Raw genomic sequence first — 15,465 nt, 5'->3', positions numbered from 1 at the left:
GTTGGTTCTTTAATGTGTTCACATTTTATAACTTAGAGAACAGGATTATTGGTACAATAGGCCTTTAGTAATCCTCCAGTTGCAATACTTAACCAGTGGAGCACATCTCCTCACTAGGGGGCTTTTTCAAACGCTTCCCTAGTTTCTAATAAATACAAGCCAAGGGCAGCATGCCTCCTAACTTCTCCCAGTCGATGATCATCACCACAGTGAGCTCCTCTTACAGAGGGGAATGTGGCATCTCTCAGTGTGTTGGGGAAAAGATTTGAGGACCAGTGTATACTCACCATTTTGGCAGTTTTGGTTGGTGAAGGAGGACCTTAAAAAAAAAATGAGCCAAAGTTTAAAACCAGAGGATGCATTCCCAAATCACAAATACTGCTAATGTTTACGATAAAACTAGCTTCAACTTTTAGTAGGCTAGTAAATTCTGTGTCTAACCTCCTATGTACCAGGCATTATACATATATTATCTCATTTCATTTTTATAACAATCTGAAGGCACAAATGTTATGACCATCTTACAGAGAAGGTAAACTAAGATTCTTTCCTATACCAAAGAACCAGTAAGTGGCGAGGGAGGAAACTGACATCAAACCTGTGTGACATTGAACGTTGGTGTCTTTGTTATACTTGTTGAAGCCCTGGATTACTCTCAAGCACTCACAGATTTCTACCTTACTTGGAGCACATTCCACCATCACTCAGAGAAGAAACCAATGTGAATCAAAGAAACGAGAATAAGAAACAACTCCCAAAGAAGCTGAAGTGCTCGTTTGCCTCAGTAGTGAAAAGTAAAATCCAGAGAGATAAAAGAGTAAGTGGCTTTTATTCTTTAAGACACTAGTCACTTATAAGTATGGATTTAAGAAAGCATATTAAAATTCAACTTTGTGATTATTCCTTGGAACTGAATTTGTAAATGTCTGGGAGGAGTTCATGTCAGCTGATGACCTTGGAAAATAAAAATTATATTTCTCTCACATAAGCACTGTGTGGTTTAATTAACATTTACAGGCAGATACTAGAGCTTAAGATAAAAACTTTATGAGCACATGCTATCATGATTGCCTCTGCAGAACAGATTAACACACCATCCAACATTTTACTTATCCACAGAGATGCTAGCTCTTTCAAAACATCTTTGGTGCATTACAGAGGTCCAGATGATGCACCATTGGTTGAAAGAGTCAATTTCTATTACTGTCATCAACAGAGAAATGAAATTAAGAGGATGTATTTCATTTGAAGTATCACAATGCTGTGACTCTCTCTAATCATTAAAGCCATGAATCAGATTTTCAAAAGAATACAGAGGGAAATAAATCCATAATGGACATGAATGAAATCACTAATAATTTTTTTAAAACTGCTGAAAAAGATACTGCTTATGGAAACAATCAGACAGAACCTTAAGGAAAATGCACACTAATTACTAGTTAAGTCCGCTGGGAAAACACATTCTAAACTGTAAGGAAAGACAATCAGTAGATACAAATGCTTGAACACTGAAACTTTTTCTATGTTGTGCTTTTACTTACCTCCTCTTAAGATAAGCAATGGTACATCAGCACCTACTGGAAACTGCTTTAGCACCTCTACCACTTGGAGATGTGTTAAATTCTGCACATTTTGATGGTATATTTCCTTAATTATATCTCCTTTCTGAAGGCCTTGACACCACTGACTATCCAGTATCATTTTCACCTTCTGTCCAGTAGGGCTGTCAGCAATTGCAAACCCAAACCCTTTAGGGCCCTTAATCAAAGGGATAGTCACTAGTTCAGGCTGGGAGCTGCCTGACGATGCCATGGATACTCTCTGCTCACTTGTATCTGATGGTCCACTGAGACCATCACCAGTCAAAGTGTGTCCCGATTTTCCATTCTGCTCCAGAACCATTGCTCCTGGCTTAAAATCCTGAGGATTCATGCAAGTTTCTCCCTTGGTTAATGACTGTCCATTGATGACAGGGGTAGCAGCAACAATGTCCACAACAGGATCTTCACTGTCATCAGGAAGTGGATAACCACGACATAAAGTGAGGTTTACATACTGATTGACAGGTACCAATTGAAACATCTGGACAACATCTGCATGAGTGTGACCGAGGACACAGTTGCCATTGATGTCTACAATAACATCGCCTGGAAAAACATAATCATGTTAAAAATATTAAAATCAACAAATAAGTTAATTTTTTTGCTAGGGGGCAAAAATAACTACAATTTAGCAACTAAATTTGAATTTTGGAAACCTCTATTAACTGCTGAAAAGATAGATTTCTAACACAGACCTTCTCCCTTTTCTAACTCCTCTCTAAAAAGTATGTATAAATGTTTAAAATCCTACTTATTTCAGTAGCAAAGAATTTTGACTTCAAGCTCAAGTGAATCATTAAAAAAAAAACCCTGATAATTTATATTATCATTGTTAGTATACCCTCTGAGTCATATCTAAGTAGCCATGCAAAGCTAGGCACATTGTAGTAGGTATTTAGTACAGGAGCAAATAACTCCACTGACTACTTGTACAAACTGTATTATATTTTTTGAATAAATTAATTTTATTTATATATCTGTATGTATGTGTGTATGTATGTATATATACATACACTGAAAAAGACGCTGTCCTTAACCAAACTCTAGACAGGTTCCTCTGAGCTCTTTTTTCAGTAGGCCTCATCCTTGGCATGTCCTCCAGAGCCCAGCTTTAGCAGGAATCCTGCTAAGTTGGTTTAGCCAGAATCACCCACTCTTGATATATGATCTAAGTCCTCATTCCCCACCATTCTCCAGGTGATTACCTGATCACCTCAGCCTGCATTCAGCAAGAATCCTGTCAAGTTCCTATAGCCCCTATAGCCAGAAATCCTCCTCCACCCCAATATATATATAGATTTATATATATATATCATATATATTTATATATCATATATATTTATATATCATATATTATATATCATATATATTTATATATCATATATATTATATATCATATATTTACATATCATATATATTATATATCATATATATTATATATCATATATATTTATATATCATATATAATATATCATATATCATATATATTATGTGTATATATATTATATATATCATATATATATTTAATATGATATATATTTATATATGATATATTTTATATATCATATATACATAAATATATATATATTTAAATTTTACTTTAAGTTCCAGGATGCAAGTGCAGAATATGTAGATTTGTTACATAGGTATACGTGTGCCATGGTGGTTTGCTGCACCTATCAACCCGTCATCTAGGTTTTAAGCTCCACATGCATTAGTTATTTGTTCTAATGCTCTCCCTCTCCTCGTCCCCCAACCCCCGACTGGCCCTGGTGTTTGTTGTTCACGGCCCTGTGTCCATGTGTTCTCATTGTTCAACTCCCACTTATAAGAACATGCAGCGTTTGGTTTTCCGTTCCTGTGTTAATTTACTGAGGATGATGGCTTCCAGCTTCATCTATGTCCCTGCAAAGGACATGATCTCATTCCTTTTTATGGCTGCATAGTATTCCATAGTGTATATATACCACATTTTCCTTATGCAATCTATCATTAATGGGCATTTGGGTTGGTTCCTGTCTTTGCTATTGTAAATAATGCTGCAATAAACATACATGTGCATGTGTCTTTATAGTAGAATGATTTATATTCCTTTGGGTATATATCCAGTAATGGGATTGCTGGATCAAATGGTATTTCTGGTTCAAGATCCTTAAGGAATTGCTACACTGTCTTCCACATTAATTGAACTAATTTATACTCCCACCAATAGTGTAAAAGCGTTCCTGTTTCTCCACAGCCTTGCCAGCATCTATTGTTTCTTGACTTTTTAATAATCACCATTCTGACTGGCGTGAGATGATATCTCACTGTCATTTCGATTTGCATTTCTTTAATAATCAGTGATGTTGAGCTTTTTTTCATATGTTTGTTAGCCGCATAATTGTCTTTTTTTGAGAAGTATCTGTTCATATCCTTTGTCCACTTTTTGACAGGGTCAGTCTATCTTTAAATACCACCTTATTTCTTGAGTTTAAGAAGCCATTGGCTGGGCGTGGTGGCTCAGGCCAGGCGCAGCGGCTCATGCCTGTAATCCCAGTACTTTGGGAGGCCAAGGCAAGTGGATCACCTGAGGTCAGGAATTCAACACCAGCCTGGCTAACATGGCGAAACCCCACCTCTACTAAAATATAAAAAAATTAGGCCAGACGTGGTGGCTCACGCCTGTAATCCCCGCATTTTGGGAGGCTGAGGCAGGTGGATCACCTGAGGTCAGGAGTTCAAGACCAGCCTGGCCAACATGATGAAACCCTGTCTCCACTAAAAATACAAAAAATTAGCTGGGTGTGGTGGTATGTGCTATAATCCCAGCTACTCAGGAGGCTGAGGCAGGAGAATTGCTTGAACCTGGGAGGCAGAGGTTGCAGTAAGCCGAGATCGCAGCACTGCACTCCAGCCTGGGCAACAAGAGTAAAACTCCATCTCAAAAAAAGAAAAAAAATTAGCCAGGCGTGGTGGCGTGCGCCTGTAATCCCAGGTACTTAGGAAGCTGAGGCAGGAGAATCACTTGAACACAGGAGGCGGAGGTTGCAATGAGCCGAGATTCTGCCATCGCACTCCAGCCTGGATGACAAGAGTGAGATTTGGTCTCAAACAAACAAACAAACAAACAAAAAAACTAAACAGGTGGGAGCCGAGATGGCCGAATAGGAACAGCTCCAGTCTACAGCTCCCAGCGTGAGCGACACAGAAGATGGGTGATTTCTGCATTTCCATCTGAGGTACCGGGTTCATCTCACTAGGGAGTGCCAGACAGTGGGTGCAGGACAGTGGGTGCAGCACACCGTGTGCGAGCTGAAGGAGGGCGAGGCATTGCCTCACTCGGGAAGTGCAAGGGGTCAGGGAGTTCCCTTTCCTAGTCAAAGAAAGAGGTGACAGACGGCACCTGGAAAATTGGGTCACTCCCACCCAAATACTGCGCTTTTCCGACGGGCTTAAAAAACGGCGCACCAGGAGATTATATCCCGCACCTGGCTCGGAGGGTCCTACGCCCACGGAGTCTTGCTGATTGCTAGCACAGCAGCCTGAGATCAAACTGCAAGGCGGCAGTGAGGCTGGGGGAGGGGCGCCCGCCATTGCCCAGGCTTGCTTAGGTAAACAAAGCAGCCAGGAAGCTTGAACTGGGTGGAGCCCACCACAGCTCAAGTAGACCTGCCTGCCTGCCTTTGTAGGCTCCACCTCTGGGGGCAGGGCACACACAAACAAAAAGACAGCAGTAACCTCTGCAGACTTAAATGTCCCTGTCTGACAGCTTTGAGGAGAGCAGTGGTTCTCCCAGCATGCAGCTGGAGATCTGAGAACAGGCAGACTGCCTCCTCAAGTGGGTCCCTGACCCCTGACCCCCGAGCAGCCTAACTGGGAGGCATGCCCCAGTAGGGGCAGACTGACACCTCACATGGCCGGGTACTCCTCTGAGACAAAACTTCCAGAGAAATGATCAGACAGCAGCATTCGCGGTTCACGAAAATCCGCTGCTCTGCAGCCACCACTGCTGGTACCCAGGCAAACAGGGTCTGGAGTGGACCTCTAGCAAACTCCAACAGACTTGCAGCTGAGGGTCCTGTCTGTTAGAAGGAAAACTAACAAACAGAAAGGACATCCACACCAAAAACCCATCTGTACATCACCATCATCAAAGAACAAAAGAAGATAAAACCATAAAGAGGGGGAAAAAACAGAGCAGAAAAACTGGAAACCCTAAAAAGCAGAGCGCCTCTCCTCCTCCAAAGGAACGCAGTTCCTCACCAGCAACGGAACAAAGCTGGATGGAGAATGACTTTGACAAGTTGAGAGAAGAAGGCTTCAGACGATCAAACTACTCCAAGCTACAGGAAGAAATTCAGATCAAAGGCAAACAAGTTAAAAACTTTGAAAAAAATTTAGACGAATGTACAACTAGAATAACCAATACAGAGAAGTGCTTAAAGGAGCTGATGGAGCTGAAAGCCAAGGCTCGAGAACTACATGAAGAATGCAGAAGCCTCAGGAGCTGATGCGATCAACTGAAAGAAAGGGTATCAGTGATGGAAGATTAAATGAATGAAATGAAGCGAGAAGGGAAGTTTAGAGAAAAAAGAATAAAAAGAAATGAACAAAGCCTCCAAGAAATATGGGACTATGTGAAAAGACCAAATCTACATCTGATTGGTGTACCTGAAAGTGATGGGGAGAATGGAACCAAGTTGGAAAACACTCTGCAGGATATTATCCAGGAGAACTTCCCCAACCTAGCAAGGCAGGCCAACATTCAAATTCAGGAAATACAGAGAATGCAACAAAGATACTCCTCGAGAAGAGCAACTCCAAGACACATAATTGTCAGATTCCCCAAAGTTGAAATGAAGCAAAAAATGTTAAGGGCAGCCAGAGAGACAGGTCGGGTTACCCACAAAGGGAAGCCCATCAGACTAATAGTGGATCTCTTGGCAGAAACTCTACAAGCCAGAAGAGAGTGGGGGCCGATATTCAACATTCTTAAAGAAAAGAATTGTCAACCCAGAACTTCATATCCAGCCAAACTAAGCTTCATAACTGAAGGAGAAATAAAATCCTTTACAGACAAGCAAATGCTGAGAGATTTTGTCACAACCAGGCCTGCCCTAAAAGAGCTCCTGAAGGAAGCACTAAACATGGAAAGGAACAACTGGTACCAGCCACTGCAAAATCATGCCAAATTGTAAAGACCATCGAGACTAGGAAGAAACTGCATCAACTAACGAGCAAAATAACCAGCTAACATCATAATGACAGGATCAAATTCACACATAATAATATTAACTTTAAATGTAAATGGACTAAATGCTCCAATTAAAAGACACAGACTGGAAAATTGGATAAAGAGTCAAGACCCATCAGTGTGCTATATTCAGGAAACCCATCTCACATGCAGAGACACACACAGACTCAAAATAAAAGGATGGAGGAAGATCTACCAAGCAAATGGAAAACAAAAAAAGGCAGGGGTTGCAATCCTAGTCTCTGATAAAGCAGACTTTAAACCAACAAAGATCAAAAGAGACAAAGAAGGCCATTACATAATGGTAAAGGGATGAATTCAACACGAAGAGCAAACTATCCCAAATATATATGCACCCAATACAGGAGCACCCAAATTCATAAAGCAAGTCCTGAGTGACCTACAAAGAGACTTAGACTCCCACACAATAATAATGGGAGACTTTAACACCCCACTGTCAACATTAGACAGATCAACGAGACAGAGAGTTAACAAGGATACCCAGGAATTGAACTCAGCTCTGCACCAAGCAGACCTAATAGACATCTACAGAACTCTCCACCCCAAATCAACAGAATATACATTTTTTCCAGCACCACACCACACCTATTCCAAAATTGACCACATAGTTGGAAGTAAAGCTCTCCTCAGCAAATGTAAAAGAACAGAAATTATAACAAACTGTCTCTCAGACCACAGTGCAATCAAACCAGAACTCAGGATTAAGAAACTCACTCAAAACCACTCAACTACATGGAAACTGAACAATGTGCTCCTGAATGACTACTGGGTACATAACAAAATGAAGACAGAAATAAAGATGTTCTTTGAAACCAACAAGAAGAAAGACACAACATACCAGAATCTCTGGGACACATTCAAAGCAGTGTGTAGAGGGAAATTTATAGCACTAAATGCCTACAAGAGAAAGCAGGAAAGAGCCAAAATTGACACCCTAACATCACAATTAAAAGAACTAGAAAAGCAAGAGCAAACACATTCAAAAGCTAGCAGAAGGCAAGAAATAACTAAAATCAGAGCAGAACTGAAGGAAATAGAGACACAAACAACCCTTCAAAAAATTAATGAATCCAGGAGCTGGTTTTTTGAAAGGATCAACAAAATTGATAGACCGCTAGCAAGACTAATAAAGAAGAAAAGAGAGAAGAATCAAATAGATGCAATAAAAAATGATAAAAGGGGATATCACCACCGATCCCACAGAAATACAAACTACCATCAGAGAATACTACAAACACCTCTACGCAAATAAACTAGAAAATCTAGAAGAAATGGATAAATTCCTCGACACATACACCCTCCCAAGACTAAACCAGGAAGAAGTTGAATCTCTGAATAGACCAATAACAGGCTCTGAAATTGTGGCAATAATCAATAGCTTACCAACCAAAAAGAGTCCAGGACCAGATGGATTCACAGCCGAATTCTACCAGAGGTACAAGGAGGAACTGGTACCATTCCTTCTGAAACTATTCCAATCAATAGAAAAAGAGGGAATCCTCCCTAACTCATTTTATGAGGCCAGCATCATCCTGCTACCAAAGCTGGGCAGAGACACAACCAAAAAAGAGAATTTTAGACCAATATCCTTGATGAACATTGATGCAAAAATCCTCAATAAAATACTGGCAAACCGAATGCAGCAGCACATCAAAAAGCTTATCCACCATGATCAAGTGGGCTTCATCCCTGGGATGCAAGGCTGGTTCAATATACGCAAATCAATAAATGTAATCCAGCATATAAACAGAACCAAAGACAAAAACCACATGGTTATCTCAATAGATGCAGAAAAGGCCTTTGACAAAATTCAACAACGCTTCATGCTAAAAACTCTCAATAAATTAGGTATTGATGGGACGTATCTCAAAATAATAAGAGCTATCTATGACAAACCCACAGCCAATATCATACTGAATGGGCAAAAACTGGAAGCATTCCCTTTGAAAACTGGCACAAGACAGGGATGCCCTCTCTCACCACTCCTATTCAACATAGTGTTGGAAGTTCTGGCCAGGGCAATTAGGCAGGAGAAGGAAATAAAGGGTATTCAATTAGGAAAAGAGGAAGTCAAATTGTCCCTGTTTGCAGATGACATGATTGTATATCTAGAAAACCCCATTGTCTCAGCCCAAAATCTCCTTAAGCTGATAAGCCAAAAGTCTCAGGATACAAAATCAATGTACAAAAATCACAAGCATTCTTATACACCAATAACAGACAAACAGAGAGCCAAATCATGAGTGAACTCCCATTCACAATTGCTTCAAAGAGAATCAAATACCTAGGAATCCAACTTACAAGGGACATGAAAGACCTCTTCAAGGAGAACTACAAACCACTGCTCAATGAAATAAAAGAGGATACAAAGAAATGGAAGAACATTCCATGCTCATGGGTAGGAAGAATCAATATCGTGAAAATGGCCATATTGCCCAAGGTAATTTATAGATTCAACGCCATCCCCATCAAGCTACCAATGACTTTCTTCACAGAATTGGAAAAAACTACTTTAAAGTTCATATGGAACCAAAAAAGAGCCCACATTGCCAAGCCAATCCTAAGCCAAAAGAACAAAGCTGGAGGCATTACGCTACCTGACTTCAACCTACTACAAGGCTACGGTAACCAAAACAGCATGGTACTGGTACCAAAACAGAGATACAGATCAATGGAACAGAACAGAGCCCTCAGAAATAACGCCGCCTATCTACAACTATCTGATCTTTGACAAACCTGAGAAAAACAAGCAATGGGGAAAGGATTCCCTATGTAATAAATGGTGCTGGGAAAACTGGCTAGCCATATGTAGAAAGCTGAAACTGGATCCCTTCCTTACACCTTATACAAAAATTAATTCAAGATGGATTAAAGACTTAAACGTTAGACCTAAAACCATAAAAACCCTAGAAGAAAACCTAGGCATTACCATTCAGGACATAGGCATGGGCAAGGACTTCATGTCTAAAACACCAAAAGCAATGGCAACAAAAGCCAAAATTGACAAATGGGATCTAATTAAACTAAAGAGCTTCTGCACAGCAAAAGAAACTACCATCAGAGTGAACAGGCAACCTACAAAATGGGAGAAAATTTTCGCCACCTACTCATCTGACGAAGGGCTAATATCCAGAATCTACAATGAACTCAAACAAATTTACAAGAAAAAAACAAACAACCCCATCAAAAAGTGGGCGAAGGACATGAACAGACACTTCTCAAAAGAAGACATTTATGCAGCCAAAAAACACATGAAAAAATGCTCACCATCACTGGCCATCAGAGAAATGCAAATCAAAACCACAGTGAGATACCATCTCACACCAGTTAGAATGGCAATCATTAAAAAGTCAGGAAACAACAGGTGCTGGAGAGGATGTGGAGAAATAGGAACACTTTTACACTGTTGGTGGGACTGTTAACTAGTTCAACCATTGTGGAAGTCAATGTGGCGATTCCTCAGGGATCTAGAACTAGAAATACCATTTGACCCAGCCATCCCATTACTGGGTATATACCCAAAGGACTATAAATCATGCTGCTATAAAGACACATGCACAAGTATGTTTATTGCGGCACTATTCACAATAGCAAAGACTTGGAACCAACCCAAATGTCCAACAACGATAGACTGGATTAAGAAAATGTGGCACATATACACCATGGAATACTATGCAGCCATAAAAAATGATGAGTTCATGTCCTTTGTAGGGACATGGATGAAATTGGAAATCATCATTCTCAGTAAAATATTGCAAGAACAAAAAACCAAACACCGCATATTCTCACTCATAGGTGGGAATTGAACAATGAGAACACATGGACACATGAAGGGGAACATCACACTCTGGGGACTGCTGTGGGGTGGGGGGAGTGGGGAGGGATAGCATTAGGAGATATACCTAATGCTAAATGACGAGTTAATGGGTGCAGCACACCAGCATGGCACATGTATACATATGTAACTAACCTGCACATTGTGTACATGTACTCTAAAACTTAAAGTATAATAATAATAAAAAAACAAAACAAAAAAACTAAACAAAACAAAAGCCATTGCTAACAATGTACTTTAAAAATTCATTCTAGTTTGACAAATTTTGAACTGAAGATTAGAATGATGTTAATTTATGAGTGTATTTTCTGGTAGTATCCTTCTTTTTGCAGCAATTTTGAATTTGATGTATAAATCAGATTTCAAAAGGTGAAACAAGCGACAAAAAATTCAACAGAAGCAAACAATGCATTATTGAAGACACTGAGAAGGCAGCTTAATAAATCCCTCTAAAAGTTGGTTTTGCTTTCCTGATTTGACATTAGTAAGACTATTTTGGTTGTAGAATCATTACCAGTTGACGGTCATCAGTTGGGTATTTTTTAATACAGTCTTGACTTAAAATTTGGCCCCTGTTGTCTCATCAATTAGCTTTTATTTGAATATGATTATTTAAAAGGTTATTGCCAAACAAAGGTGCTTTAATTTGTTCTGATGGCTTTTAAAAAACTCAATCTGGTATTAAAGCTCCCAGAATTTTCACGGAAATATTGTATTGCCATGCAAATTAGATAAGCATATTAGGCAAATATGAAACTACATTTTGAAATCCTGACAGCATACACAATAGCTAAGACATGTGTTTCATGGATAAAATGTTGAAAAGGTCAAAACTGAAAACAAAAGAACCTTACTATTAATTTTAATCTCTAAAGTTTGTTAACTTTAGAAAGTAATAAAGTAGAAAAAAATAATTTTGTTTACAAGTATAACTTGATTATTTTAAGTTTTCCTGTTTTAAGTTTTTGTTACCTCAATGGGAAAGCATAATATGAGAGATCAAAAAATACTATGACAATTCAACCATCTGAATGTTGCTCCATATTTTCATGGTATGTGAAATAACAGAGGATTAGAAAAGTCTAGCAAACACTGCAAAAAGCAACCTCGGTATTAATACTAAAATCTTTCTGGAAAACAATGCTTAAACTTCCCCCCGCAATCAGAAATTAGTCTTCAACCTTCTCCAAGTTCCTGAACCACAAACACTCCCAGCCATATTAAAATATCCAGCAATTACCAAGTAAAGGCTTTAGGAAACTATAGAAAAGACAAGTTTACACTACTTTGTAAAAATGGTAATGTTATGTCTACAATTCTTAACATAGGAGTTCAATTTAATAACCAGTAAGATTAAGGAATCAAACAAACTTGGGAAAAACGGCAAGATTTAACAATTTGATACCATGATAAACACCACACAGGACCTTTTTTCAAATAAGGTTATAGGTAAATGTTTCCTCCAAAAGTATCCTTTATAATTCAAGAAAATCAAACAAATACTTTTCTGAGATGATTAAATCTTTAGTTTTATACAGCAAAAGGATTATCTCAAAGTTATATAAAATATTTCAAAATATTAATAAATTTAATGTTTTCTCCAACAGTTTTCACCTGTTTGTAAAATGGCCCACCATCAAAGATAATATGCATTTAGTTTAGAGGATAGATGGTGACGGAGGGCAGAGCAAAGTGGCGGGATAGAAGCCTACACTACTCATCCCCCTACCCCCACAGAAACACCAAATTTTAACAACTAACTACACACTAAAAGTACCGTTACAAGAGACAAAAAGCAGGTGAGCAATCATAGTGCCTGGTTTGGACTTCATATCACTGAAAGAGACACTGAAGAAGATAGGAAAGGCAGTCTGGAATTGCCAGTGCTACCACTCCCCCATCCTCCCTGCAGTGGTGGTGAGAATTTGCATGCTTGGGAGAGGGTGAGCACAGCGATTGTCAGGATTTGCATTGAACTCAGTGCTCCCCTGTCACAAGGGAAAGCAGAACCAGGCTGTACTCAGCTGACATATGCCAACAAAGGGAGCATTTGGGTCGACCCTAGCCATAGGGGAATTGCCCATTCCAGTGGTTGGAGACTGAGTTCCAGCAAGCCTCACCACTGGGGGCTGGAGTGCTCTGGGCCCCGAGTGAGATGAGGGGCAGTCTAGGCCACAAGGACTGCAATTCCTAGACAAGTCCTAGTGCTGAGCTGGGATCAGAGACACCTGACTGCAACCTATGAGACACCAGCCAGGGCAGCTAAGGGAGTGCTTATGCCACCTCTCCCTTAGCTCCCGGCAGCAGCCACCTGGTATGGAGAAATCTATGTGATTGTGAGAGAGACAGCACAGTGGCTGACGGACTTTTCATTGAACTCAGTGCTGCCCTGTCACAGCAGAGACCTCGCAGGTTTCATCACCTGCCTGCTCAAGAGCCCCTGGGCCCTGAATAACCAATAGCAATACCCAGGTAATAAATACACCACGGATACTGGGCTCTGAGACATGCTGGCTTTAGGCATGACCCAGCACATTCCCTGCTGTGGTAACTATGGTGAAAGACTGCTGCTTGAGAAAAGTAGGGGGAAAGGTAAAGGTGACTGTGTCGTGCAGCTTAGGTACCAGCTCAGCCACAGTAGGGTAGAGCACCAAGCAGGCTCTCGGGGTCCCTGAGTCCAGGCCTAGGCTCTTGGTCAGCATTTCTGGACCTAGCCTGGATCAGAGGAGAGCCCACTGTCCTGAAGGGTGAGTCCCAGGCCTGACAGCATTCATCACAAGCTGACTGAAGAGCCCTTGTGCTTTAGGTGAGCATTAGCAGTGGCCTGGCAACACCCCCACACACCCACATGGGCCAGTGTTGGTGGCCACAGGGAGAGGTTTCTCTGTCTGTGGAAGGTGAAGAATGGGAAGAATTCTGTCTGTCTTGTGGTTTGAATGCCAGCTTAGCCAGAGTAGAATAGAATACCAGGTAAATTTCTAAGGTTTTTGACTTCAATCCCTGGCTCCCAGACGATATCTCTGAATCCACTTGCGGCTTGGGGAAACTCACCATCCTGAAGAGAGGGACACGAACCTAGCTCACTTTGCCACCTGCTGATCATAGGGCTCCAGGGCCTTGAGTTAATTTAAGTGGCAGCCAGGTAGTGGTTACAGCTGGCTGTGGGCAAGATCCAGCGCTGTGCTGGTTTCATGTCTCACCCAGCGCAGTCCCAGTGGTGGTGGCCACAGGGATGTTTATGTCCCCCAGCCCCCAGTTCCAAGAGGCTCAGCACAGAGAGAGAGAAAGAGAGAGACAGAGAGTGAGGGAGGGAGAGAGAGAGAGAGAGAGAGAGAGAGAGAGAGAGAGAGAGAGACTGACTTTGTTTGTTTGGAAGAATGTAAGGGAAAAGAACAAGAGTCTCTGCCTATTAATCCAGATAATTCTTCTGAATCGTATCCAAGAATACTAAGGTGGTACTTATTGTTATTGGGTTTAGGACCTAGGTCCCTTCGAATACCTGGAAAGCCTTCCCAAGGATGGGCACAAAGAAGCCCAGCCTGCAAAAACTACAATAAATGCCTAACTCTTCAATGCCCAGACACCAACAAACATCTATAAGGATCAAGACCATCCAGGAAAACATGACCTCACCAAATGAACTAAATAAGGCACTAGGGACCAATCCTGGAGAAACAGAGATATGTGACCTTTCAGATAGAAAATTAAAAATAGTTGTTTTGAGAAAACAACAACAAAAAATCAAGATAACAGAGAGAAGAAATGCAGAATCCTGTCACAAAAATTTAACAGAGACTGAAATAATTAAAAAGAATCAAACAGAAATCTAGAGTTGAAAAATACAACTGACATGCTAAACAATGCATCAGAGTCTCTTAACAGCAGAATCGATCAAGTAGAAGAAAGAATTAGTGAGCTTGAAGACAGCCTATTTGAAAATACACAGTCAGAGGAGACAAAAAAAAAAAAACAAGAATAAAGAACAATAAAGCACACCTACAGTAACTAGAAAACAGCCTCAAAAGGGCAATTCTAAGAGTTATTGGCCCAAAAGAGGAGGTACAGAAAAAATGAGGTAAAAAGTTTATTCAAAGGGATAATATCAGAGAACTTCCCAAACCTAGAGAAAGATACCAATATTCAAGCACATGAAGGTTATAGAGCACCAAGCAGATTTAACCCAAAGGAGACTACTTCAAGGCATTTAAAAATCAAACTCCCAAAGGTCAAAGATAAAGAAAGGATCCTAAGAGCAGCAAGAGAAAAGAAACCAGTAACATACAAAGGAGCTCCAATATGTCTAACAGCAGACTTTCCAGTGGAAACCTTACAGGGCAGGAGAGAGTGGCATGACATATTTAAAGTGCTTAGGGAAAAAACCTTTTACTCTATAACAGTGTATCTCGCAAAAATATCCTTTAAGCATGAAGGAGAAATAAAGACCTTCCACACAACAAAAGCTAAGGGATTTCGTGAACACTAGATCTGTCCTACAAGAAATGCTAAAGGGGGTTCTTCAATGTGAAAGAAAAGGACATTAATGAGCAATAAGAAATCATCTGAAGGTACAAAACTCACTGGTAATAGCACACAGAAAAACATAGAATATTAAACTGTAATTGTGGTGTGTAACATACTCTTAAGTAGAAAGACTAAACAATGAACCAATCAAAATAATAACTATAACAAATCTTCAAGACAAAGTACAATAAGACATAAAGAGAAATAACAAAAAATTTAAAAGGAAGGGATGAAGTTAAATTGTATAGTTT

General features: G+C 40.1%; 1 protein-coding gene across 3 annotated transcripts in view; it reads right to left on the bottom strand.

Annotated features, from left to right (window-relative positions):
- Positions 1 to 15,465, bottom strand: part of MAGI3 (membrane associated guanylate kinase, WW and PDZ domain containing 3) — a 296,027-nt gene that overhangs the window by 49,303 nt on the left and 231,259 nt on the right. For all 3 annotated transcript variants that reach the window (XM_055356397.2, XM_055356399.2, XM_055356376.2), the window contains exons 10-11: positions 1,542 to 2,147; positions 288 to 319 (exon numbers count right to left, since the gene is read on the bottom strand). In XM_055356397.2, the coding sequence (XP_055212372.1) occupies positions 288 to 319; positions 1,542 to 2,147 (638 nt within the window). The remainder of the gene's footprint in view (positions 1 to 287; positions 320 to 1,541; positions 2,148 to 15,465) is intronic.

The sequence above is a fragment of the Gorilla gorilla genome, chromosome 1 (assembly GCF_029281585.2).
Source record: "Gorilla gorilla gorilla isolate KB3781 chromosome 1, NHGRI_mGorGor1-v2.1_pri, whole genome shotgun sequence".
Classification (NCBI taxonomy): domain Eukaryota; kingdom Metazoa; phylum Chordata; class Mammalia; order Primates; family Hominidae; genus Gorilla; species Gorilla gorilla.
Note: the sequence above shows the minus strand (reverse complement) of the source record. Positions and strands in the feature narration are given on the sequence as shown.